The sequence below is a fragment of the Cicer arietinum genome, chromosome 4 (assembly GCF_000331145.2).
Source record: "Cicer arietinum cultivar CDC Frontier isolate Library 1 chromosome 4, Cicar.CDCFrontier_v2.0, whole genome shotgun sequence".
In the NCBI taxonomy this organism is placed as follows: domain Eukaryota; kingdom Viridiplantae; phylum Streptophyta; class Magnoliopsida; order Fabales; family Fabaceae; genus Cicer; species Cicer arietinum.
In genome coordinates this window covers 59751402-59778389 of record NC_021163.2, presented here as the reverse complement: position 1 = coordinate 59778389, position 26988 = coordinate 59751402, and the positions used below count along the sequence as shown (strand labels likewise).

The window sequence follows — 26988 nt, the reverse complement described above, 5'->3', positions numbered from 1 at the left end:
TCAATAGACTAATATTTTGGTATTCATTAAGCTATTTCTAATATTCTATCTAAGTTTTATAACCAAGTTTGGATTCACTAGAGTCAAAATCATGTTTGAATTAAAAAACTATGAATTTTAATTTTAAATTAAAATCAATTAAAAAAAAATAATTTTACTCAATAACATTTAAACTTATCAAAAATCAATCTTACCATTGTCCTAATTGATTTTGACTAATACAAAAATAAAACAAAACATACACACTTTGTCTTATATTACTCCAATCTCAAATATTAAAAAAAAAAGTTAATCTTTGTACGACATACATCAATGTTTTTGATCATATTTATTTGATAACGAACAGATGAAGTACTTATTTTAATAGTTTTAGATGATGTAAGATGTGTTTGTCGATCTCGTCTTAGAGTGTGGTAGTTTTATTTCCTCAATTATAAAACAAAAAAAAAAGAAAAAAATCACATGTCATTTATTGACCATATAAAAACATTTTTCAATGTTTTTCTTACCTTGTCCGAAGACTTAGAAGGGTCGTTTCAGTTTCATATACACCCTTTCGATTCTTTCATTCCCAAATTCCTCTGTTTTTTTCCCCCTTTCTCTTGTGCTTCTCTCGTTTCGCTTTCTACACTTCCACCTTTTCTCTTCCTTCTTTTCTTCTCAAAGTTTCTCTGCAAAAACTCGTGTCTTTTGCAACTTTTACTTCTCAGTTTCATAAACACTCATCAACCTTCTTCATTTCTTCACTACCCATCAATTTTGTTTCTGTCACCATGTCTCAAACTAACTGGGAAGCTGATAAGATGTAAGTGTTGTTGTATTTTTCCTTTTTTTTTTCAGTTTTGGAAAATGGGTTTATTTTTATGCTCAATTTTGATTTTTGATGATTTGGGTTTTGATTTTTTATGTTTTAGTGATTTGGGGTTGGTTTATTTCATTCAAGTTTGGTTCTTTGTATGTTGATTTTTTATGAATGTGTGATAATTTTTTGATGGGTATGTTAGGGTTTTGTTTTTTTTAGCTTATGTAAGTAAAAGGGGTTTCTTTACATTGAATGAAATTTTCATTTTTGGTTGTTGAACTCTTTGGTTCCTGCATTTGGGTTGTTGATATTGATGCAAAGATCTAAGCTTTGGTTTTCTTATGAGATTTCAGGTTAGATGTTTACATTCATGATTACCTAGTGAAGAGGGATTTGAAAGCTTCAGCTCAAGCTTTTCAAGCTGAAGGGAAAGTGTCCTCTGACCCTGTTGGTGAGTTAGCAAGAAGCCGAAAAGTTCGATTTGGTGTTTCTGTTTTGTTCATTTTATTATTTTTGATTTTTTTTGTAATGGTGATGTGGGATTGATTGCAGCTATTGATGCACCGGGAGGATTTTTGTTCGAGTGGTGGTCGGTTTTCTGGGACATATTTATTGCCAGGACAAACGAGAAGCACTCGGAAGTTGCCGCATCATATATAGAGGTTGGTTGGAAAATCTGTGTTGTTTTCTTTTCTGTATTTAGCTTCCTTATAGTGTGGTGAATCTGAGTTGGGTGGTTGTTGTAGACGATCGGCAAATAGAACACGGTGGTGAGCGGGACTGGTAGTCGGTTACCTTTTTCGCTGTATCTATTCATGTTTTTTTAAATAAGGAAGTTTGTATACTTGCATTTTGCAACTTCCAAATTGTGGATTGTTACTAATGAATGAATTTTTTTTTGTTTCTCGCTTTTTCATTTTGTCGTTTAGCTGTTAGGGGAAGTTGGGATCATTTCTTAAGAATCATTTTTTATTAGACAGGATTGTAGAAAGAAGTTCATTCTTTAATTATTTCTGACTAGGTCACCGGCAGTATGATTTCAAAAAATATCTTGTTTGCACATTGTTTGTCTACTTGTGATTATGATCATGTAGTGGTTTTAAAATATCCTGTTTGCACATTGTTTCTGAATTGTCCTGTAAAACTGCTATTGCAACTCAACTTCGAAGTTTTTATTTTTTTATTCTGTACTTGACGTTTTTTTGGTTTGTAAACCACCGTTGCAGACACAGTTAATTAAGGCTAGGGAACAACAACAGCAGCAACAACAACAACAGCAGCCACAACCTCAGCAGTCACAACATCAACAGCAGCAGCAGCAACAACAACAGCAACAACATCAAATGCAGATGCAACAGATGTTGTTACAGAGGCATGCTCAGCAGCAACAACAGCAGCAGCAGCAGCAACAGCAACAACAGCAGCAGCAGCAGCAACAACAACAGCAGCAGTCACAGCATCAGCAGCAGCAGCAACAGCAGCAGCAGCAGCAACAGCAGGGTAGGGATAGGGCTCATCTCTTGAATGGTGGTGGTACGAACGGGTTAGTTGGAAACCCTAGCACTGCAAATGCAATAGCAACAAAGATGTACGAGGACAGGTTAAAACTTCCCCTTCAAAGGGATTCTTTAGAAGATGCTGCAATGAAGGTGTACATGGATGTTCTGGTTGTCAAATTATAAGAACTATTGATCTTATGATGTATATATATTCATGGCTATCTTATGGTATTTTGTACAGCAAAGATTTGGAGACCAACTCTTGGACCCAAATCATCCCTCAATATTGAAGTCATCTGCAGCTAGTGGCCAGCCGTCTGGGTGATTTTCTTTAGAACTTAGCCTATCGTTTTTTCTTTTAGTCTTTAAATTAATTTTGCATGATTTATGCCTCAAAACCAATGGTAGTAATGCTTGGTCTGTCTGTTCCTGTGGGTTTGATTCAAAATAGTAAAAGTTGATTACTCAATCAATGTGAAAAAAAGAAAATCTTGTATGGATGCTAATTTTGGGGAAAGTCCAAGTCCTACATTAAAAAGTGATAAGGTCTGAAAAGAGTTTATAAAGAGTGACATTCCTCACCTTATAAGCTGGTTTTGTAAGGTTGAGTTAGACCCTATATAAAAACCTAATAACTGTTGTAAGTTTGTAACAACAAGATTGTCCTCTTTGTATGGGAGGATGAGCACTGAAAGTTTGGCAATTATTTGAATTGGGTCCACTCCTTCCATGACCTTGAAGAATAAGATATTTTTAATAATTTTGATTGGTATGCGAAAGCATCACTATGATAATTGACATCCCAACTATGTTGGCACCTCAGCTACCACCAAATTTATAATTTTGATATGTGCATTCAATTAATTCTCTATTTCTATTAGCACATGGTATTCTTTATAGCTATGAATGTTGACTGTATTAGTACAAAATTCATCGATTTCAGGCAAGTTTTGCATGGTACTGCCGGTGCAATGTCTCCACAAGTTCAAGCTCGTAGTCAGCAACTACCAGGGTCTACTCCGGTATGCTATCTTAAAAACTGTTCTCATTACCTCTTAATATATTTCTTATCAGCTCTTTTTCCTAACTCGCCATTTGAAATCAGGATATAAAAAGTGAAATTAATCCTGTTCTAAATCCCAGAGTTGCGGGTCCTGAAGGATCGTTGATGGCAATTCCTGGTATTCCTTCATCGAGTTCTTACATGTAACTGGTTTCTGTTATTAATTCCAAAACTTGTTTGCAAGCATGTTATAGGATTTGTTTTCCTTGAATTCTATTTGTTGCAATTTATTCATTATATTATTGGGTGACATTATTTCTGGATTTAATGTGAAGGCATTATGATGTTTTGTGATTATTCCTGCTCACAGATTAAGTTAACAAGAGATTTTTGTGTCAGGATCAAATCAAGGTGGCAACAATTTGACTCTGAAAGGGTGGCCACTCACAGTAAGTAATCCTTTTATTTTAATATTTATTTAAATTAAATATTATCGTTGGATGACATGATTTAACGTCATTTCGGTATTAGGGATTGGAGCAACTTCGTTCTGGTTTACTCCAGCAACAAAAACCTTTCATGCAGACTCCACAGCCTTTTCATCAACTTCCTATGTTGACACCGCAACATCAACAACAGCTTATGTTAGCACAGCAAAACCTGGCATCACCTTCTGCAAGTGATGATAGTAGAAGACTCAGAATGCTACTGAATAATCGGAATATGGGCGTAGGTAAGGATGGTCTTTCAAATCCTGTTGGTGATGTAGTATCAAATGTTGGATCGCCCCTTCAAGCAGGCGGTCCTCCTTTTTCTCGTGGTGATACTGATATGCTAATGAAGGTGCTTGTTCTCGCAATTTTTCTTCTCATCTTCATTTAGGATCTTGCATTTTTTTATCGAACTGCCCCTTTTTAAAAATTCTTAGATTGCATAATGTTTCATGAGTTGAAGTTTTTGTTTGTGTAGTTGAAACTGGCTCAGTTACAACATCAACAACAGCAGAATTCCAATCCACAACAGCAACAACTTCAACAGCATGCTCTTTCAAATCAACAATCTCAGTCTTCAAATCATAACATGCATCAGCAAGATAAAGTAGGGGGAGGTGGTGGCAGTGTTAATGCCGACGGTAGCATGTCAAATTCCTTTAGAGGAAATGATCAGGTCAGTCCCTTTACAGTGTCCACTTTCCCATGCATGATTTCTCGGTTTTCTAAACCTTATGGAATCATTGGTTAGTGTACCAATAAATATAATCTGAATGGTAAAGTAACACATACCTATTGACTATTCAACACTTAGTGAGCGGTTAGTGACTTTCAATTGTCCACAATTAAGTTCTCTTGTAAATATATTTAAATTTGAATTTTCATGTTTACTTTTCTCATGCCACTGAATTGGTCGAGTACAAGTATTATAAATGTAATTTCTTTAACCTCAAGTTTTCTGAAATTGAGTTATGGGAAAGTGATTTTGTGAAGTCCTTCGATACTCAGATATATGATGATCTATTAGTAAAGCAACTTCAACTACTTGTTTGATTCATTAAATGTTTTATTTAACCTTATATGTGGAAGTGAAATCTCTGCAATAAATAACTAAGAGTATTATTGACAAAACAATAGTTAATGTTTCATTAAACTTTGAAAATGACAAGTAAATAGTGACAAAATTCTTCTACAAAAGCGACAGTTAAAAAAGAACGAAGAGGGTATTTGTTTGTATTTTTTTTAAATCACAAGCATAAATTTCTGTCCCTGAATTTGACATGTTTTTTCATGAAATGGGTTCCTAACATTTTGTTCTGAATGAACTTTAAGGTTTCGAAAAACCAGACTGGAAGAAAGAGAAAACAGCCTGTATCATCTTCTGGTCCTGCCAATAGCACAGGAACAGCTAATACAGCGGGCCCATCACCGAGTTCGGCACCCTCAACTCCCTCAACTCATACGCCTGGTGATGTGATATCAATGCCTTCTATACCTCACAATGGTAGTTCTTCTAAGCCATTAATGATGTTCGGCACTGATGGCACCGGAACTCTTACCTCACCTTCAAACCAATTGGTGAGTTGCTCTTCTATGCGATTTCATTTCAATTAATGGAAGGAATAATAAGTTCCTTGCATGTAGACTCATTGCCATTCCATTTTGGCAGTGGGATGATAAGGATATTGAATTGCAGGCAGATGTGGACCGCTTTGTGGAAGATGGATCTCTCGATGACAATGTTGAGTCTTTTTTATCGCATGATGATACAGACCCTAGAGATCCAGTTGGCCGTATGGATGTAAGCAAAGGTGCAGTAAACACCAATATTTTATCCATCATAATTATTTTTACCATTACCTGTGTAAAATAGTTTCTCTGGTATATATACATGTTAAATTTACCTCATTAAAATTTTATATATTAATGGTAGATTATTATGTGCTGAATGTAGGAGTTATGCTATAGGGATCAACTTACACTGGTTAAGACTATAATAACTTCAAAATCAAACAAACACTCTACAAACTTCTTTTTAAATGCATATTTTACAAAACTAACTGTCGAATTGAAAATTTATATCATAAAAATCATTCTTGTAAATTTTTACATAAATCTACATTTATCTTATATGTTATTCAAATACATCAAGATTAACGGCGTTGAATAAAAACGCAAGACGTTAATCTTGATGTATCTTAATAGCATATAAAATGATTTTAGATTTTTGTAAATATTTATAGAGATGATCTATATGATAAAACTTTCAATCCAACAGTGAGTTATGTAAAATATGTATCTAGTAAAAAGTTGTTGAGCGGTGTAACATTACATAACCTAAATGTTACACCAGTGTATCTATCGAGAAACAGCCCCCAAATAAAATGGCCATATAATTCACACCAAACACCTAACTTACGCCTAGGACTAGACTTTTAAAGCCTGAATAAACATATTAAATATTCACTGATAATTTGGGCGAGGGTCTTGATCCCAAAAGCTACCTCAAGTGGTGAGGATTGTCCAAACCTTTTAAGAACTACTTTGGCCATATCTCTAAACGATGTGAGGCCTCAACAAAATTGATAAACATACAACAATAGAGTACTTTCAGAGTTCATTAGCTCCGACACAATTTTCTCCCAACCATTCTATTTGAACGATATTATTAAGAAAGAGCTATAATCTTTTGTATACGAAGATGTAATGTTGCTTTTAAATTTATTGACTTTTCTTAAAAGAGCTATAACCATTCTATTTGGACAATCATTTTGAAACTGAGTGTAATAGTTTGCTTTATTTCCAGGTTTTACATTTTCTGAAGTAAATTCGGTTCGTGCAAGCACAAGCAAAGTTGTTTGTTCCCATTTCTCATCTGACGGAAAATTGCTTGCAAGTGGTGGACATGACAAAAAGGTTTGTTAGGTCATTTGATAGAACTCAGAATTTTAATGGAAGAAAAGGGTATATTATTTCTTAAAATTCAAAGTAGTATCTCTTATAATGACGAGATTAGGAGAGGATGCGGAAAGAAAAACTAAACCAGAGCTCTATGAACTCCTAAACCCGAGCAAAATTGCTCCTAACCAGAGAAATAATTCTCCTAATTATTTCTTAAAATATTTTCTGAATACCTTCCCCTCTTCCCCTTCCCTTTGGGCCGTCATTCCTCGAAAAGCGTGTTTTAGTGCTTTCTCTGTTCAATTGATTTCTCAAAACTAGCAGTGAACATGTATAATTTGACCTGCTTGAAAATTGGAAAATAAAATCCAGAACTTTTGTATCACTTATTCTGTTTATAATTATATATTATGTGACAATGTTTTGTGTTTTTTCATTATGCAGGCCGTTTTATGGTACACAGATTCTCTAAAGCAGAAAGCTACTCTAGAAGAGCATTCGTCTTTAATCACTGATGTTCGTTTCAGTCCAAGCATGCCTCGTCTTGCAACATCTTCGTATGACAAAACTGTTCGAGTTTGGGATGTTGAGAATGTTAGTTGATTTTGTTTATTTTCCAAAAATCTTGTGCAACTTTTGAGAATCTGTTTCTGTAGATTCTATATCTGTATTTAAAGTAACTTAACTGTGCAGTTAAATAGTATTTTTCCTGCCCGTGAAATGTGCCATTTTTGTATCACTTATTGTAACTGATACAGTAAAAATAGGAAACTTATTTATATGCTTGTTGTTACTTTTGAAACACAAATAAAAGTAACATATTTCCTAGTGAGCTATTTTTTATTTTAAATATATGATTTATCGTATATTTAAAAGTAACATCAATGTTTTGTTTACTGATTTAAGAATTCCTAAACATGGTTTATCGTAATAATGATGTGTTGGTGTGCTTTGTAGATGCTAGGTAGAAGTGTTTTCTAATTTATTTTGTTATAAAAATGTTAATTTTGATGGGTTGTGTGTTTTTTTTTTCTTTGTTATTCTACATTAGCTAATATGTAATTACCTATGCAGCCTGGATATTCGCTTCGTACCTTTACTGGCCATTCTGCACCAGTTATGTCACTAGACTTTCACCCTAATAAAGATGACCTTATCTGCTCTTGTGATGTTGACGGCGAGATAAGATATTGGAGTATTAACAATGGAAGTTGTGCTAGGGTGTCAAAGGTAGTATTTCAGCATTATCTTCATTCACAGTTCTGTGTTAGTTGTTGTGTACTTCCTATGTTTCCTTTTTATTTGTTGTTTTTAAAGTAGTATTAGTTATTGTTTTGACAAAATTATCCCTAACTATTTATTGCAGATAGTAATCTGTGGATTGAGATAATAAATAGTTAAAGTTACTGTAGAAAAAGGATAGATAATTGCATCAAAAGTAGCAAATTTAATGGTTTCCTTGGTATGTGTAAATAAACATAAAACAATTAAAAATCAATGGAGGTAGTATTGAGGTGGAGGAGTATTCATTTCAGTTTTGAAAAATTGATAATTTTGTTTTTTTCTTACAAATTAGGGTGGCACTGCACAGATGAGATTTCAACCTCGGCTAGGGAGATACCTTGCTGCAGCTGCAGAGAACGTTGTCTCTATACTTGATGTCGAGACACAAGCATGCCGATATTCACTAAAGGTTGGTTAAAAACAAAATTTTAAGTCTCTTATTAGGAAAAAATTCTTTCAATAAAATATGCATTTCTTCTTGAATCTGAAACATTCTTCATTCTCTCGGGTGCTCTTTACTCATACTTTTTCAGTAAGAATCAAATGCTTCTGACAGTGTTATATATTTTTTTTTGTCTTAATCCTCTGATTTCTTGGGGAAAAAGGTCTTGGTATTTCTGAGTTTCAAATACTTCTGAAAGTGTTATATATATTTTTGTCTCAATCCTCCAATTTATGGGGAAAAAGGTCCTGGTAATTCCGAGTTTGGCCAAGGGTAAGTGAAGCTTGACCAAGATTGTTTATGTGAGGGTTCAAACTCGAGTACTTTTGACTGATTCTTCTTTAACTGAAGCTTATTAAACTACTTGAACCCAATTACTTGGTTTATTAACAGTACTATATATGTATAATGTATTACCAAACAACTCCATAGCTTGGATATTTTGTCTTGGTCACTTCAATTGTGATGTTATGTTACTCACTAATCTAGTAGTTGACTTTTTCATACTCTTCCTTAGAACATGCTCATTTTACTGTTTGATATATGTTTCTATGAATTGTAGGGTCACACAAAGTCGATACATTCTGTGTGTTGGGATCCTTCTGGAGAGTTCCTCGCATCTGTGAGCGAGGACTCTGTCAGGGTTTGGACTCTTGGATCTGGGAGTGAAGGGGAATGTGTTCATGAGCTTAGCTGTAACGGCAATAAGTTTCATTCGTGTGTTTTCCATCCAACGTATTCTTCGTTGCTGGTCATTGGCTGTTACCAGGCAAGTCTGCATCCTTTTTATTTCCTTTTCTTTTATTTGTAAATGAAACTTAGATTCGGTTTGGATAAACAACTTAATCAAGTAGTCATAGCATAACCGTTTATCTTAAAGTTTCTAAGGTAGCATTTGAATCTGATCCATAAAAATTCATACGATCTACAGTCATTGGAGCTGTGGAACATGACCGAAAACAAGACGATGACTCTATCAGCTCACGACGGTCTTATTGCTGCCTTGGCGGTTTCAACTGTAAATGGTTTGGTTGCTTCAGCCAGTCATGACAAGTTTGTCAAGCTCTGGAAGTGAAGTGTGACCTGGTTGCTGTACTATTTATGTCTACAATACAAGGTTGTTTTTTTTTATCAGTGTTGATTAATAACATGCTTGTACTTTATGTCCCCTTTTAATGTTGATTGATCAACCAACCTCCCTCTTTTTTTCTATGTAACATTAGTTTTTAATTAACCTTTGTAATATTATTGACACCATTCTTCACTATTGTTTACTTGGAGATTTCTTCTGTTGTATCACCAAACTGGACACTATATAATATTATAATTGTTGTATCTTTTATCATTTTCTCTTCTCTCTTCTGGTTAGTGCTGATCCAGTCTCATTACTCATGTGGCAATCTAATTTTGTTTTGAAAAGAGTGAGTAAAGTAAGAATATTGTTAAAACTAAGTGCTATTATTTATTGATAAATAAATTACCATTGATATTATTTGTACATGTATAATTAATTATATATGTTGAAATATCAATCTTTATTCTCACTTTATGGAGAGATCAGTTCAAACATTTTTCTCTCTAGCTCTATTTCTTCGTTTCAGAAGAGGATGATTTGAGTTATTTTTTATGAAATAATTAATCATTTTTTTGTCTTTTAATTTAAATAAGTGATTTTTATATGTATTTATTTTTTGGTTTTTTTCTTTTCTGACATTTTGTTGTCTAAAGGCAATATTTTGTTTGTCAATATTGCAAATCTGAAAATATAAGGCAACATTTTAATTGTCAAATTTATAAGTATTTTATCGTGAAATGCTATTAGTATAAATGCTGTGAGATTGTTTGCATATTTATTATTTGTATATTTATTATTTTTATTTTTAATGAATTTATATTATTCTCGATTGATATATTGTAATTTAAATAAATGAATATCGTTTATTTTTAAGTAAAAGAAAAAAAGGAAAACTTCGATCATATCATTTTGATTGATATATTATTTAGATGTGATGCTTAGTTGAAGTATGCTTTCATAAATTTGTTTATGACTTGTATTAATTTCTATTGTGAATCAAAATCATTAAAATTGATTGAATTAATTTTTCCCTTAATCTCCACCATTAACTCTCTCAAATACCTTTCGTCCTTTTGGACCAAAGAGGAGGAAAACGCAACAGTTAAGGGGAGGATCAATTTTCGTGGTAGTCCGTCCTATTAGTCTATAATTATTCTCTAGGGCTTAAATGTTTTTTTGAACTCCAAATTCCTAGAAAGGGTCATGTGAGAGATTAAAAACTAATTTTTTTTTGTTAAATTTAACAAGCAGAAATAAATTAAAATCTCTAGAATCAAAATACACACATGCCCATTTTATTGCTATAGTAAAAATATTTTAGTAGCCCAAATAAAGTAGTGTTGATAAAGTATATTCCTTAGTGAAGGTGTGGAGTCTCTAGTGAAAAATGAATCTAATTTAGTTTCCTTGTGTTTTTTTTTTCTTTTAAACATAGTTTCTTTGTCTATTAGGTTTTTAGGAAATATGGACCATAGTAATTCAAAAATCACTAATAGTTAAGTTTATTCCCATCATGGATGGAAATTTGGATTCCCATCAAATTGACATATCCTCAAACCTAATACTATACAAACTCTTATTAACCTTTCCATTATCATTTCTTTTTAAAGTTATTAATAAAGTTTGATCGTCTAATGTACTATTCTTTTCTCCAAATTAAATATTTGATTAATTATACACACACAAAAAAATTAAGATAAAGTATATAGATCTTAGAAGTTGAATGATTGAAAATTAATATTCTTGTTGTCATAAAAAAGTAATTATCTCATAAATCTACTAATTAATTGTAATTGATCATTATTAATTGATAAATTAACATGCAAAGGACGACCAATCTTAATATATGTAATTAAAGCAACATATTAATTTAAATAAATAATAATTTGAAATATAACTAGAATGTAAATGACATTTCATAATATAAGATCTATCAAAGATAATAGAAGAAAAATTAGTTGCTCTTTGTCATTAAAGTTGTCAAAATAGCCCTGGCCTAGCCCAAGCATAAATGAGCAAGATCAACCACTATGACCTATGTGGACTAATGGACTAGTCCGATCCATTTGATATTTGTGGTCATTTACTCTTTTAATTATTTATACAAAACAATTTATATTAATTTTTCACGATTATCTATTTACTGAAATATGATTGGATGTATCTAGTTTACTTTCAATTAACACTGGATATCATTTAAACTGAATTTTTTATTAACTTAGTTGACTCAAATTAATAATTTATAAATTTTAAAAGTTTTAGCTGAATGTATATCTTTTTTTTAAGTCAACATATTTAAATTTAATTTTATTAATAATTTTTAAACTAGAAAATGATTGTTACAGTTTTTACTATTTATTTATTAATTATTATTATTATTATTATTATTATTATTATTATTATTATTTTCAAAAATCACGTGGAGATCTTGAAATTCGGCCACCCGAAGTTTGATGGGCTAGTCCATTCCTGAGCTAACTGGACTTGACAGAAAAGCCCAATTAATCTAGGGGTAGATTTTTTAGGATACAACACTGGTTAAAGAAATTTTTTCCCTATACTCCCCACATTTGTACTTATACTCTCATAAATTTTTTAAAATGTCAAATCTACTTTTAATTTTTTTTATTATTTTATCAACTCAAATTAAGGTTTATCGAAAAACTTTAAAAAAAAGTTTTTTGCTACAGAAGGTTTCTACACAAAAACTATTTTTTTTAGAAATTTGGCGTGTATCGGAAAATTTATGAAGAACTTTTTCAGTACATACCAAATTTTTTTTTAAATAACTTATTTTTCGGAAAAATTGGAAAAAGTTTTGTATAGTCTAACTAATTTACTAGAAAATTTGAAAAAAAAAATTTCAGAATGTAACTTCTTTTACCGGAAAACTTAAAAAAAGTTTTCGGTAAAATTATTATTTTTTTAATAAATTTTAAAATTTATACGGAGACAAAAATATCATTTTCTTACATTTGTGGGATAAAGATAAAATATGAGGGATATAAGATAAAATTTTCCTGACTAAAATATCAGATAATGAACCGGATCATTGAATCCGATTTCATTTGAGAGCTCTAATGTACGTTGAATAAATAGAGAAGAATAAAAACTTAAAAACCTAAATTAAAAAGAAAAAAAATCTCCAAAACTCGGTAATTTGAAAATTTGGATTCTTCTTTCCAATTCAGATTATTAATTAATGTATATGTACTATGTTCAATTCTTATCTCTAGTTCTTTAAGCTGTCCTTTACGAAATTAGATGAACATATATCCATAATTGCTCAACCTCCCCGTACAAGGAATCATTATAGCTTTCCAATATTACGACATTTTGAGCTATATGAATAAGTAGGTATATCTAAGTAAAGGAAATAGATAAATAAATGGATAACTTCGGGAGAAGAAGAGTACTACACATATACTTCTGGTCCCCATAATCTTGATCACGACCCTTCAACTCTCTAGAGATTCCCTTTTCTACATTTATATTTATAATCTTTTTCTTTTCAAAGACATTTTTCAAATCAACCGTCTATTAATTAACAATAAAAATAAAGAAATACAAGAAATTTAAAGAATTATACAAAATAACAATTATAGAAAATAATAATAAATAAATACTTATGATAGAGAGCAATAGCGACCGGTGAATGAAATTGATGAAGAAAATGAGCACATGGTTCAGTTAATTTTTGGACCACTTGATGAGGAAAGAAAAATGCATGCATACTTTATATTGTGACTGCGTGTATAAGACAAGACAAAAGAACAAGCATAATGCTTAAAATGTGTTATACAACTTCCCTAGTTAGTACTCTACAATATTTTTATCCTTTTGCAATCATATAGTTTGTGTATCAAAGTCTAATTTTTGGTCTCGATGGTACGTTCTATGTAACTTAGTAATGTTGTGGTCGATCCAACCGAACTAGGTAGGAATCCTAGCCTTCAATCGAATTGGGAAATAGAATATTATATATGTCACAAACAACAATTCCAAACGATACACCAATTTGCTGTTTTCTAAAATGTTTCTTAGGTCCACGAAAATATTATGTTACCTTTTTGGCATATTTGGGGAGATGTGTAGATGTGGACGTATTTATATCGATCAAAAGTTAAATATCTCTTGCATTATATCTATCAATTTTTTTTTTTTACAAATATCTTGGTCAAGCTTACTTACTCATATGGATTAAGAAATACATTCAAAATTAAAATTAAATCACTATAATTAAATAAAAAATTATTTGTGTGTTAAATAAAAAATTAAATATTTTAAAATTAAATGAAGCATATATTTTGTTGTGTTTGTGGATATATTTTAAATATTAAATAATATCTTAGAATATAATTTTATAATTTTTAAGATGTTTAAATATTTAAATTTAATTTATTTATTTTTAAAATAAAAAATATTTTTTTCTTACAACTTACAAACTACTTTTGATAATCAAGTTGATTTAATTTTAAAAATCACATATTAGAAACCCCAACAAAAATTTATAAATTTTTACAAAAATGACTCAACCTAAACTGTATACACGGCTAAGAAAACATATTTTGTTTGAAAGAAAAAGATACAGTTGCATATAGTTTAGCTAGCAATCGCCAACTAAATATTGACCGTCAAATAAATGAAAAATGAAAAGTAATTAATCTCAAGCTAGCGTATTTAATTAATTAATAACGTTTACAAATGTCTTGCATGCATGAACATAATCCAACTTTACAGGGTGGCACCCTTCTGGCTCCATACCTCACTCTTCAATAATATCTTCTCTATTTTTCCAAACTTCTTAAATCTTTTCAATTCCTCAATTTCCTATTCTTATAGTTCTTGTTCTTCCACATTTTAATTCTTACACACACACATGGAGTACTTTTTAAGTCTTAACCAACATTACACACATAGTATAACTAAGCAAACACTAATATTTGAATTTTTGGACCAAAATTTTAACTTTTTTTTAAACCGTATCACCGGATCGCACTTATAAACATTTATAAGATTATAATAAGATTTATTGACTAAAATTTTCCTATTAATACAATAGTAAATTAATTGTTTGAGATACAATAAATAAAAATAAATATTAAATATTAATTATAGAAAAAAATAATATGACAAAACAAATATTTGAAATATTAGATTCAATTAATATATATGAGACAAAAATAATACGACTGTAAAGTGTTTTTATTGTTAAATTTTCTTATATGTCCTATTTTTTATTTTACTATAAAATTTCTCGGATAAGTGTATGTCTTAAAGCATCTTCAACGACGAATTCAACATGAGTTTATTAAATAGTGTGCTACATTGTCTTAAAGCAATAACTCATTCATTTTTTACTAGAACGGTGAACTATTCATTAAATAGGATTTACTCTGCCACATCATTTTGAAGCAAGGTTCACTGTGCCACATTATTTTGAAACAATTTATTCATTTTCATTAAATATGACTCACTGTGTTACATCATCTTGAAGTAATTCAATTTTTTTTTTTACAGTTTAACTCTTATATTAGGTCCCACAACTTTAATTTATACATTAATATTTAATTTATATTTAATTTTATTACAACTTAAAATATTAATTAAAATATTTTAATTATTATTATTATACATTTTTTTAATTTAAATTTAAAATAAAATTGAACTTAAATTTTTGTAACAATAATAAAAATTAATAAATTAAAAAGAAACTCACGATCATATATTAATAAAAAAAGGTAACATAAATTAATAAAAACAAAAGTAACAGTCATAAATTTATTACTATTAATAAATTAATAAAAAAATAACGATTATAAATTTATTATTATTAAATTACGAAAGTATCGTTTCTTTTTTACGTAACCGTGATGACTTGGTACAACTCTAATTAGTCAAAGCCTCAATTTTATAGTATTTGGATCGTTGTAGATGCTTTAAGAAAATAAAAAAAAATTAAAATAAACTTAGAAGATAAATTAGCATTAATTTCTCTTTACTAATCCCTATTTGTGCCGTATGTTTGTTATTAAAAGTGAGCGAATGTCAGTAAATAACAATATTCTTATAAACTGTCATAAAAATTCAGTTAAAAAAAATCTTATAAAAATGGTTTTAAATTTTAAAAAGTTACAATTGTAGTCACAACGTTAAGTTGTAGATATGTGTAACAGCACCGTAATCACTCCATCCATTTTTTTTTAATTGTTGAAAGTAAAAATTGAGACCACATCATATTCAATCATAAATTTTTACATTGTTGACTAAAAAAATAAGTTTTGTGACATGATAAGATAACCACAATTCAAAACATTGCTTATAATTGAATTATTCTTAATTTTTTTAATGAAATAAACTACAAATATGTCCCATTAAATAAATAAATGTGTGAACTCAATTTTTTAGACGTTTAATTTTGATATATGATGGGACCCTATGTCCCTATCCATTTCCCAAAATAGAAGTTTTGGTCCTGCTTTTCCGCAGCTTGGCTTTATTGACAAAATCTCTATAGTACCTCACACACACTCTCTCTCTATATATAACAATATCTCGTGAAAGAAAAACCAAGAGAAAGAAAGAAAAAAAATGGGTAGTGATAGTGAAATGATCCCATGTCTAGATTTTTCCATGTTTGAGTTAGGATTTGATTATGAAGAGAATGAAGAGTGGAAAAAAATGAGTAAAAAAGTGAGAGAAACACTTGAGAGATATGGTTGCTTCATTTTAATGGATGATAAGAATAAGATCTCAAAGAGTTTATGTGAATACATGTTAAATGGAATGAAAGCCTTGTTTGATTTACCTGAAGAAATTAAGAGGAAGTACACAAGTGTCATGCCATTTAGTAGTTATAATAGTCATTGTACCACCATTCCACTATTTCAAAGTTTTGGGATTGTTGATGCTCCCTTTGGTGATACTACTATGGAATTTACTAATCTTATGTGGCCTCAAGGAAACCCAATTTTCAGGTATTTCTTTTTTCTTTTCATAGTTATATAGAATATGTAATGGAAAATTATTTCTATGTGAAGAAATTAAATGGTTCTTCTATGAATACTTGTTTACAATATTGAGTTGACTTGAGACTACTTTTTTTCTTAAAGAAAATACAAGAGGTTATTTGTGTTGATTGTGTATAAAAAATTGAATCTTGTATGTTAATTTGTAGCTTAAGTGGTACATATTCACATATCATGAGTTTTATTAATGCACCTTTGAGATTATATATACTTCTTTCTACTTATTGAAATTTATATGAATTCTCTCAAATAATAAGAGAAAAATGTTTAAAAAATGTGATAGAAAATATTATGTTAGCGGTCACAATCTATATAAATGAATTACAATAGAGTCAATCAGTGTTCCAGAAAAATTGTTTAACAACTATATATAAAAATATTAGTTCTTAAGAAAAATTGTGTTCAATGTATAATTGGGAGGAAATGTTTTTACTTTTTCGTTAAATAATTTGTTATTTAAATTTCTTAAACTATGTCGGCACATGTAGTAAGTCCATAAATTAAACTTACAAGATTTTACCTTAAATGAAGAAATGGGTACGACTATATAAGCCTTTAATTCATGAAGAGTATTTATGATACACTTAATATTTGACACTACCCCATCATTGATGGTAATGATCTGAATATAAGGACCTCAAATAAAGTGGAACGAATTGAAGACAATTAAGTTAAAAAATATTTATTTAAAAATGATTAATTTTGTTTTTTTTTCTTATAAAAAACAATATTGTTTCGTTTAAATTGGTAAAAATTATATGATCGAAAATAATATAATTCAAAGTTTTTTTTTTAAAAAAAAAGATAAATTTACAAACAAATTTGTGACACCCAAATTAATATCATAAAACGGTATAATTCTAATGTCTATAAATATGACAAAATTGAAGTATCCAAAAACATTAAATCAAATAATATCGCCATTAGTCATTTCAGTTATAACTTTAGGACGATTGGGTGATTATTTATTAATGAAAATTTTAATTTTGTAATGAGATGATAAAATCAGATTTATATTCATTGTCAGTGTAAAATTTATTTATATTCACAATACACCATCATTTGTCTCTTTTTTTTATATCAATTTTTTTTGTTAATCTTTAATTATTATATATAAACACATGTTTTTTTTTTAACTTCAAGATAATATATTAAAAAACTAAATATGTTTTTAGTCCATATAAAATATCTAATAAACAATTTTAGTCTCTGATGAAACAAAATATGTTAATTGTATTTTAACTTTAAAAGAAATTTAAATAATTTTTTTCTAAAATCTTTAGAATATTATAAAAAAATCATTCACAAAAATATATAATTTTTTAAGTTAGGATGAATTAAATATGAATTTTACAAATATAAAGAGTTAAAAGTGAAAATGACAAAAATATAGACAAAGAGATTGAATTTTGAGTTTATTTTTTGTGAAAAACTTATATAATTTTGTAAATATTTATGAAAAAATTCATTCAAAAATATATGTTAATTTAATAACACGAACTAAAATTGCATGCATGATAATTTTATAAAAATTAAAAATTGTATTTTTATTTTAGATGGACTAAAATTAAAAAAAATTAAATTTTTATAAAGACTAAAAATATATTAAACCATATATTGAAATAACTTGTTTTAATCCTTATAAAAAAAGTTAAACCATTAATATATAACACCAAACCTTCCATATAAAAAAGAAACACTAAACCCTTTTTTAATCAAGATTTTGTATTATCTCAAATCTTTTAATTAATGGTTAATCATTGTTGTGGTGAATAACCGCCACTATTTAAACATATTTTGACATTGTTAAAAAATAAAACCAAACTTATTTTATTCTTATGGGATTTTCAATTTCAAAACATTGAAAAGTATTGTCATAAAAAAAACTTTGAAAAGTATTTAAGAAAATGTACATTTTTTCCCCATAATCATTTAAATCTATTGAATTATTTTTAGAGCTTCTCTAAAAAAAAAAATGTAACAAAATTAAGAAAAACCACTATATAAAGAAAATTTTATCTTATAACTAACATTTTATAATTCTACATCCATATTTTTTAATAAAAATTCCATTTTACTCTTATTTAGAAAAGAAAATTAAAATCTATAATTTGTTTTAAAAAAAATAATTTTTTTTATAACCATCAAACTATTTAAAATTTGTCAGTACATAAAATATTAACAAAAAAATAAAATATTAAAAGTGTGGATTGGAAAATTTAATTTGAATTTTCTTAAATATAAATATATTTTGGAAAACTTAAAATTTGAATTGTTTGGAATACATAGATATTTTGAAAATTTTAGAATGAATTTTTTTAAAAGACATTTGTATTTTTGAAAATATAAATTAAGTTTTTCAAAATACATTATTATTTAAAATAAAATTAAAAACTAAAACACTTTCTAAATTTTCTAAAACATATAAAAAAAATTTAAACTTAAGTTTCTTTAGAACACAATTGAAGAAAATAAAATAAAACAATTTTTAAAATTATTTTAAGAAAAATAAAATAGATAATTGGTTAAAATATGGATAAGAGTATACTGTGAAGTGTGAGGTATAGAGTAAAATTTTCCTAAATTAGGTATATGATGTCTTGTCTGTAGAATAATATATTCTCTTAAATCTCAAGAGACATATTCTTTTAAAAAGTGGGCCTCTATGGTTTGATCCGTTTAAATTGTCGATTATTCGGTTAGATCTATCGAATGGCTGTAGTTCGTAGACAACAATATATTTCTCAAAAATTGAACCATAAAATTAATGATTAAGACACCTAAATTATTATTAAAAAAATTATTTGGTATGCAGTTTGGCGAATTGGCCTGCAACCATCTAATATTGTCAACTTTCTATGGTAGCTATTTAGTGTGTTGTTTTAAATTTTGGTCTTTTTTTTATTCTTTGTATATGGGCTGGACCAAATAATTTCTACCTGTTTAGTTTTAGATTGGGCCGACCCAGCCCATTCATATGAAAATTTTATTCTGTATCTCTACTGTTATATTTATATTTTATAATATTTTTAAAATGCCAATTTTGTTTTTTTATCATTCAAAATTTTTTGGATTAGTCAATTTAAGTTTTTTGGTACGTAAAAGTTTTCCGAAAATTATCAAAACAAAAATTTATAAAATTTTCGATACAAAAGATTGAAACTGGAAACCTTTAAAAGAAAATTTCAGTACACAATGTTGAAAATGTGAACTATTGGAAAAATTGTGAATTTTTTTTTTCCAGTACACACCTTTTTATTTATTTATTTTTGAAAAATTATTATTTTTATTTATATAAATTTTAACAGATATGGATAACCGCTACTATTATATCATAAAACATGCGTTGTACTACTAATGTTTTTGACATAGATTATGTATGAATAATTATAATTAAAATTATAAAATAAAAATAAAAGAATAAAAAAATAGGAAATAAATTTTTTCTAGAAAACATGTGGTTTCAAGTTTCGGTAGTTACTAGAAAACTTTTTTAAGTTTTTCGGTAACGAGGTGTGTTTCAGAAATCTTCAAATAAATTTTCCGGTAAAGAGGTCTGTGTCGGAAAACTTGAGAAAAAAATTCTGAAAAATTGAAATAAAATTGTGGATAAAAATGTCAACTTTTTAATATTTATATGAGAACAAATATATCAATTCATTATATTTGTAGGATAAGAGTCTAATATGGAGATCCAACGTTAAAATTTCCCATTGATATGGTAAATGTGGGTTAGACTTGTTTATATACCTAGTTCTACATTATTTATTTTTTAATTTATCTTTCACAATATTTTTCTTTTGTGTATTGTGATGATATATAGTGAGACATTGAAGGCCATGAGCTCCAAGATGCTTGAACTGAATTACCTCATTCTTAAGATGATTCTAGATGGTTATGGTCTTCCAAAACAATACACTTCAGATATTGAAAAATTGAAGAGCTCTAGTAATTTTCGTTTGATTAAGTACAAAGTTCATGATGAAATCAACAAAGATTGTGAAGCTTTGTTGCCTCACACCGACAAAAACACTTTAACCATTTTATGCCAAAATGAAGTCCAAGGTCTTGAGGTTCTTACCAAGTCAAACAAATGGATTCAATTGAACATACCCCAAGGAGGTTTCGCTGTCTTAATTGGTGACACACTCAAGGTACTAAATTTCATGCATCTATTGCATTTGCTCTTAATATCTCTCTTGTACTATATACACTGCCCTTCATCCAACTTCATCTTGCAATGAAAATGCATTTGGTTACTCTAACGTTTAAATATTAAAAATTAACATAATTACTCATGTACTAATATTTGTCTATATATAAAAAATGGGGTTGGATCATTTGACAATGTGATGTCAAACTTAATATTATCACATATTTGTTAATTTTTCGCATTATAAAATTTATCTTTGGATTAAAAGGTAATATCACATAAATCATATCTTTAAAATTTGCCATTAATATGTAAGCATTTGATATGCAAGTGAGATGTATCAACGCTAATCCGTTTAATAAAAGTTTATGAGATGTTAATTTTAAAATATATTAATGATATCTCAAATAATTTAAAATTAATATAAAATTTTATAATCTATTTGATAATCCATTTCAATTCAATAGTGAATTTTGTAATACGGATATGAAATAAATTAAGAATTATCATATGTACCGTATTATTAAGTTTGACAAAACACAATATCAATGGTTTCTAACCCTAAAAATATAAGGGTTAGTATTATGAGGAATTGATGATGAAGATGAACAAAATGACCATTGCACAATTCGTACTCTCCCGGCGTACTATTCAACTTAAATGCATAACTATTTTTTGGTAAACCAAAGATATCCCCACGTACAATTTATGAAGATTTAAGACTAATACCAAGAGATAACTAAAATCTATTTAAAAGATTGACTTCTCTCGACATATAATTTTTTATAATATAAAAATATCTTCCTAAATAATTTTTTTTTTTTCACACGTGTGGTGCATTAACTTGTTGCAATTGCAAGATATAAAGTCGGATTTAGGACTACATAATGTACTTGTAAATCTTTGTATGAATCTATGATTTTATTTATTTATAAATTCACTAAATTAGGATGCTTAATAAGGATGTGTGAATTGATTATTTATAGGCATGGAGCAATGGGAGACTTCATGCGGCTACACATAGAGTGATGATGAATGGAGACAAAGAAAGGTACTCATTTGCACTTTTTTCATTGCCAAAGGAAGAGGTGAAAATTGAGGTGCCACATGAATTGGTGGATGATAAAATGCATCCTCTACGTTACAAGTCATTCAATTATGGAGATTACTTAGACTACTATGTTTCAACTCTCAAAGAAAATGCACTTGAGGCATTTATAGGAGTTTAATTGATGTATATGATATATGCTACTAAAATAATCATCACTATATGCATTAGAGACATTTGATCTTTCACATATATATATAAATTATATATGATAGTTATGAGGGAATGAGAAGAATAATCAAGTTATATTATAGTAGTAAGGATTTCTCTTTCTAAAATTGACTTAATTTGCATCATAAAATAACTAGCAAAATACTCGTATGAATTGCTTTCTTGTGAAGTTATCTAATGCAGTATGAATTACTTTCTTGTGATATAGTTTGTGTGCTTCATTGGTAACTAGCAAAATATTGTGCAGTCGTAATTTATTAAAATTTAATATATTATAATTACCATTGCTATCAACAAAAGTCCAAATTTTTACGGTAAATTAAAATAATTGTTTATAAAATTTGGATGTAGTTCAGAAAATTCTTTAAAAAGAAAGTGAGTTGATATCCTAAAATTTAATAGAGTATAACAAATTAAAGTATGGTATGATATCCTAAAATAATATTTGATATTTAAAATAAACATAGCAAAATTACAAAATATAGAATGAATTAATTATGGTTGGAAATAATAATATGATTTTCAATCAAACAATTGAAGATTTTTTATGTCAAGAAAATGCACATGATATCGAAAGAAACTTATAGTTCGTGTGTAATGAACAATGTTTATTTAAAAAATATAATTTATATATATTGAAATTATATTAATATTGATATATAATATGTATTGAAATATCTCTTGTTATAGAAACTTAAAAATAAGTATCTTCACGTAGACTATTCATCTTCAAGGTATCTATTAAAATAAAATAAAATGAAATTTAATGTATGTATTAATCTTTAAATTTAAGATATGAGAGCACTACAAGCAAAATGTATTTTTTTCAATAAACAAAATTTCTGAGAAATGCATCAAAATTCCTTGCAAAAATACATTTATCAGGAACTTAATTTGTTGGATCGAGGAAAAACTATACATTAAAATAATTTTTCAAAGAATATTTTTCACTTTAAGTTCCTCGTAAAAAGTTAGATTTTGATATGATATTATATCAACTGCTTTGACATTTCTGAGGAACAAAGTCATTCGCAAAACAAAAGACAACTTTCTATCGACTAATTTGACGTGGTGCAGATTTTTTTTCCAAGAACAATATCTTCAATAATAATGTCTAATAATTTTTTTTTTTTTAAAATAGCGCCGTATTAAAAATATTTTAAAATAATGAAAATGTAAAATCATTTTCGAACAAAAACATATTCGACAATATATATATTTACAAACAAATAGAAAAGTTTTATTACAGAATTATTAAAAAATTAAATAATTAAATAACTACCAAATCTTTTAATCACCATTAAACATATTTTGTTTTATCAAAAGTAAGACTATAACTGCCTTTGATTTTAATAATTTTTCACTTGAAAAGTTCATTTATTTCTAAGTCTAGTCTTTTTCGATAAATGGTCAATTCCATTTTAGCATTCTCATTATCTTTTGTCTTATCATCAACATCCATCATTGTGTTAATTATACTCAGAAAAATTCTTTTTCATATACATAACATTACCTCTCAACAAATCATCTTTTCAATAAGAGAGGTCCCAAAATAACTTTTTTTGGTCTAGTTATGTGGTTGATTGTACCCTTCAAAACATATGTGAGTTTCAATAGTCCATTGACTCTACTCAATATTTCTTCTAATGATAACTTATGGGCATATCATCTATTTCTATTTCTAAACTCATGATTTTCTGGTAAGAACCTACGATCAAACCACAAACTTTTTCCTCTGTATTTCAAGGTAAACTCATTTGTATGTTCAATGCAATAAGGACAATCAAATTTACCATAAATCCCCTAGCTAGACAACATGTCATACACAGGAAAATCGGAAAAGTCCACATCAAAGTTGTCTTCATTGTGAAATTATCCTTACGGGCAATATCGTATGTCCATTCTCCATTAATCCACAACCTCTTCAGATCAGAAATCAAGGGTTGTAAAAATACATCAATTCTCTCAATTGGATTCAATGATCCCGATATAAGACAAGTCAAAAACATGTAAGGTTTTGTCATGCACATATCAGGAGGGAGATTGTAAAAGGTGACAATAATTGACCAATAAGAATAAAGCGACACTAACACTTGGACCTACAAAGTAAAGCCATAAGAGCATAATCCAAGTCTCACATTATGTGGTTCTTCTGCAAAATTAGGATGTGTCCGAACAAAGTGCTTTCATATCTCATCGTCAGAAGGGTGTCGCAACACGTCTAAATTCACTTTATTGATATAAAGCTAATTGCATTGATGAAAACATTATCTTCAGTCTTGGTATTATTGACAAGTAAAATATTGACTTAATTGGAATTTGCTTTTACTTACGATCAAAGACAATATTGCAAACACAATATCTTGGTGCATTACAAAATTTACATGCATGCGGTGCGCCCTCATTCATATGAGAGTATTTCCTTGTCGTATTAAGGTTCATTGAAAGACATGTTCGCCCCAATAGTTGCCGCCCACTATATTGTCCATCAACTCAAACTGTTCATGACCATAGTTAACCATATGTGCTCGAGTGCTTGAAGCATTGTGGATATTAACAATTAACGTTCTAGAATTAATATTTGGTAGTTGCCCACCATGATTAATCCACTGCAACATTTTTATTTTTCAACAACATTTGAAAAATATTATCAAACTCCGTAAAAATATTGCCAAAGAGAATAAACACTAAAAAAAATATCTATTGTGACACTCATATTTTAATGTCTTCACTATAATTACTTTTAGTTACACGTTGAGTGTCACTAATTATGACATATACCTGCTCTCACTAACTGTAGGTAAAAGATTTAAAAAAACAAATTAACTTCATCCTTGTTTATTTTTCATTTAACTTCTCATTTCCCCCTAATCAAAATTTGTATGTTTTTCATTTTTATTTTTATCGATTGGAGTACTTGGATAAATTATTTATTACCTACGAAAAAGTCGTGTTTATTATTTTATAAAATAAATCATTATGTTTTTCATTTTTATTTTTACCGATTGGAGTACTTGGATAAATTATTTATTACCTACGAAAAAGTCGTGTTTATTATTTTATAAAATAAATCATTATGTTTTTCATTTTTATTTTTATCGATTGGAGTACTTGGATAAATTATTTATTACCTACGAAAAAGTCGTGTTTATTATTTTATAAAATAAATCATTATGTTTTTCATTTTTATTTTTATCGATTGGAGTACTTGGATAAATTATTTATTACCTACGAAAAAGTCGTGTTTATTATTTTATAAAATAAATCATTATGTTTTTCATTTTTATTTTTACCGATTGGAGTACTTGGATAAATTATTTATTACCTACGAAAAAGTCGTGTTTATTATTTTATAAAATAAATCATTTTTTTAAATTAATTTCCACAGTTATTTTATAGGTAAAGTAAAAAAATACTCCACTCATACTGCATTTGTGTAAAAAAAATTCATATTCCCATTTTATAGTTTATCTGTGGTGGATAATATAAAAGTATTTTTAAAAATAAGATTTATTCTATTTTACCAACATCCTATTTCTTTTTTATTTAACTTCTCATTTCAAATTATTTACTGCTTATGGAAAAGCCATATTTATTATTTTATAAACTAAATCATTTTTTAAAATTAATTTCCACAGTTATTTTATAGGTAAAGTAAAAAAATACTCCACTCATACTGCATTTGTGTAAAAAAAATTCATATTCCCATTTTATAGTTTATCTGTGGTGGATAATATAAAAGTATTTTTAAAAATAAGATTTATTCCATTTCACCTTCCAACCCTTTCAACGCTTTCCCTCTCTCTCCTTCTATCTCTCAACGTCGTCTTCTCTGTTTCTCCTCCAAAGCCAACCATTCCTCCAATAACTCCGGTGACGATTCTTTCGAGTTCTTCCCTTGGTCCGGTTCCGACAGCGGTGCGCTCTTCTTCTTTCTTTTTCAGATTCTACCTGCTTTCTTGATTTTCTGCCACACGATTAGGATTAGGGTTCTTTTATCAAAGTTTAGCTCAAATTCAGTTTTTATTATGTTTGTCATATTTAAAGGATGAATTTGCAGGTACATCATGTGGATTGTAGTTCAGGTTTCATAACTTTTAATAAAGAAGAAAACAATAATATACTATTATTATATTACTCTTAATTAATATGATTACGACACCGTATGACAATAAATAAAAAAATAAATAAAAAATAAAATTATTTTAAATTTAATCTTTACCTTAATATTTACTGTTATTTATTTGTTATTTATTTTTGATAGTTATGGATGTGGGATATGCTAATAGTTTGAGTAAAATGTATTAGTAAAGTAAGGTGTAGAAGAATTTTTACAATTTGCTTTAAAAAAACTTTCTAAAAATGAATGAATGTTTTATTGTTCTTTTAATGTTTAAATAAAAATAAATTATATTTTTAAGAAACAAGAAATCATCTTATTTATTATGGGATTTGTTAGAGTTATACAAAATGGATATAGTATGATGATTTGTTAAACATGGAAAATGTACGAGTGTGGCTACTATATCATGTTAGATATGTTGAACATTGTAAGAGTCGTTGATTCATATACGCAAATACATAATTTTTTACAAGTTGTTATTGATTGTGTTTTTTTATGTTCGTATGATAAAAAATTACAAGTTATTATTGATTGTATTTTTTAATGTTCGTATGATAAAAAATTAGAATTCAGCCAATATTGATTGTGTTTTTTTTTTCTTCAGATATTTAATGACTCAAGATCATTTCATCTAGATCAAAATAAAGAAGTTCAAAAACGTTGTGTGGATTTTATTTTAGAGTTAATTGAAGAAAATGACAATCTAATATATGTCTATTGAATATTGTTACATTGTGATTTTGTAAATTTGTTAATTGACATCTAAATAATTTTTCGTCTTGTCAAGATTAGTCAGAAATATGAGACATCTTCTTCGTAGTCTATATTTTACATGAAAATATGATATTGTATATTTTACTTATTAGATGATTATATAAAATTATGGTTACAAGTACAAAACTCTTATT

At 28.2% G+C, this 26988-nt stretch overlaps 2 protein-coding genes across 3 annotated transcripts; both read left to right on the top strand.

Moving 5' to 3' along the window:
• Window positions 1-500: 500 nt before the first annotated feature.
• On the top strand, window positions 501-9767 carry LOC101503952 (transcriptional corepressor LEUNIG). 2 transcript variants are annotated; one of them, XM_004498582.4, is made up of 18 exons: window positions 501-805; window positions 1156-1253; window positions 1355-1464; window positions 2029-2451; window positions 2543-2622; window positions 3245-3323; window positions 3407-3482; window positions 3704-3753; window positions 3836-4147; window positions 4274-4471; window positions 5128-5373; window positions 5492-5606; window positions 6602-6711; window positions 7141-7290; window positions 7771-7926; window positions 8273-8389; window positions 8985-9191; window positions 9354-9767. In XM_004498582.4, exons 1-18 carry the CDS (start codon window positions 774-776, stop codon window positions 9495-9497), a joined length of 2703 nt encoding a protein of 900 aa, XP_004498639.1. In that variant the 5' UTR covers window positions 501-773; the 3' UTR covers window positions 9498-9767. The 2 variants fall into 2 exon arrangements, with proteins under 2 accessions (XP_004498639.1, XP_004498638.1); XM_004498581.4 differs by having other exon boundaries at window positions 5465-5606.
• Window positions 9768-16053: 6286 nt separating this feature from the next.
• On the top strand, window positions 16054-22064 carry LOC101503625 (probable 2-oxoglutarate-dependent dioxygenase AOP1). The gene is made up of 3 exons (XM_004498580.4): window positions 16054-16474; window positions 20349-20679; window positions 21665-22064. Exons 1-3 carry the CDS (start codon window positions 16089-16091, stop codon window positions 21905-21907), a joined length of 960 nt encoding a protein of 319 aa, XP_004498637.1. The 5' UTR covers window positions 16054-16088; the 3' UTR covers window positions 21908-22064.
• The last annotated feature ends 4924 nt before the right edge of the window (window positions 22065-26988 follow it).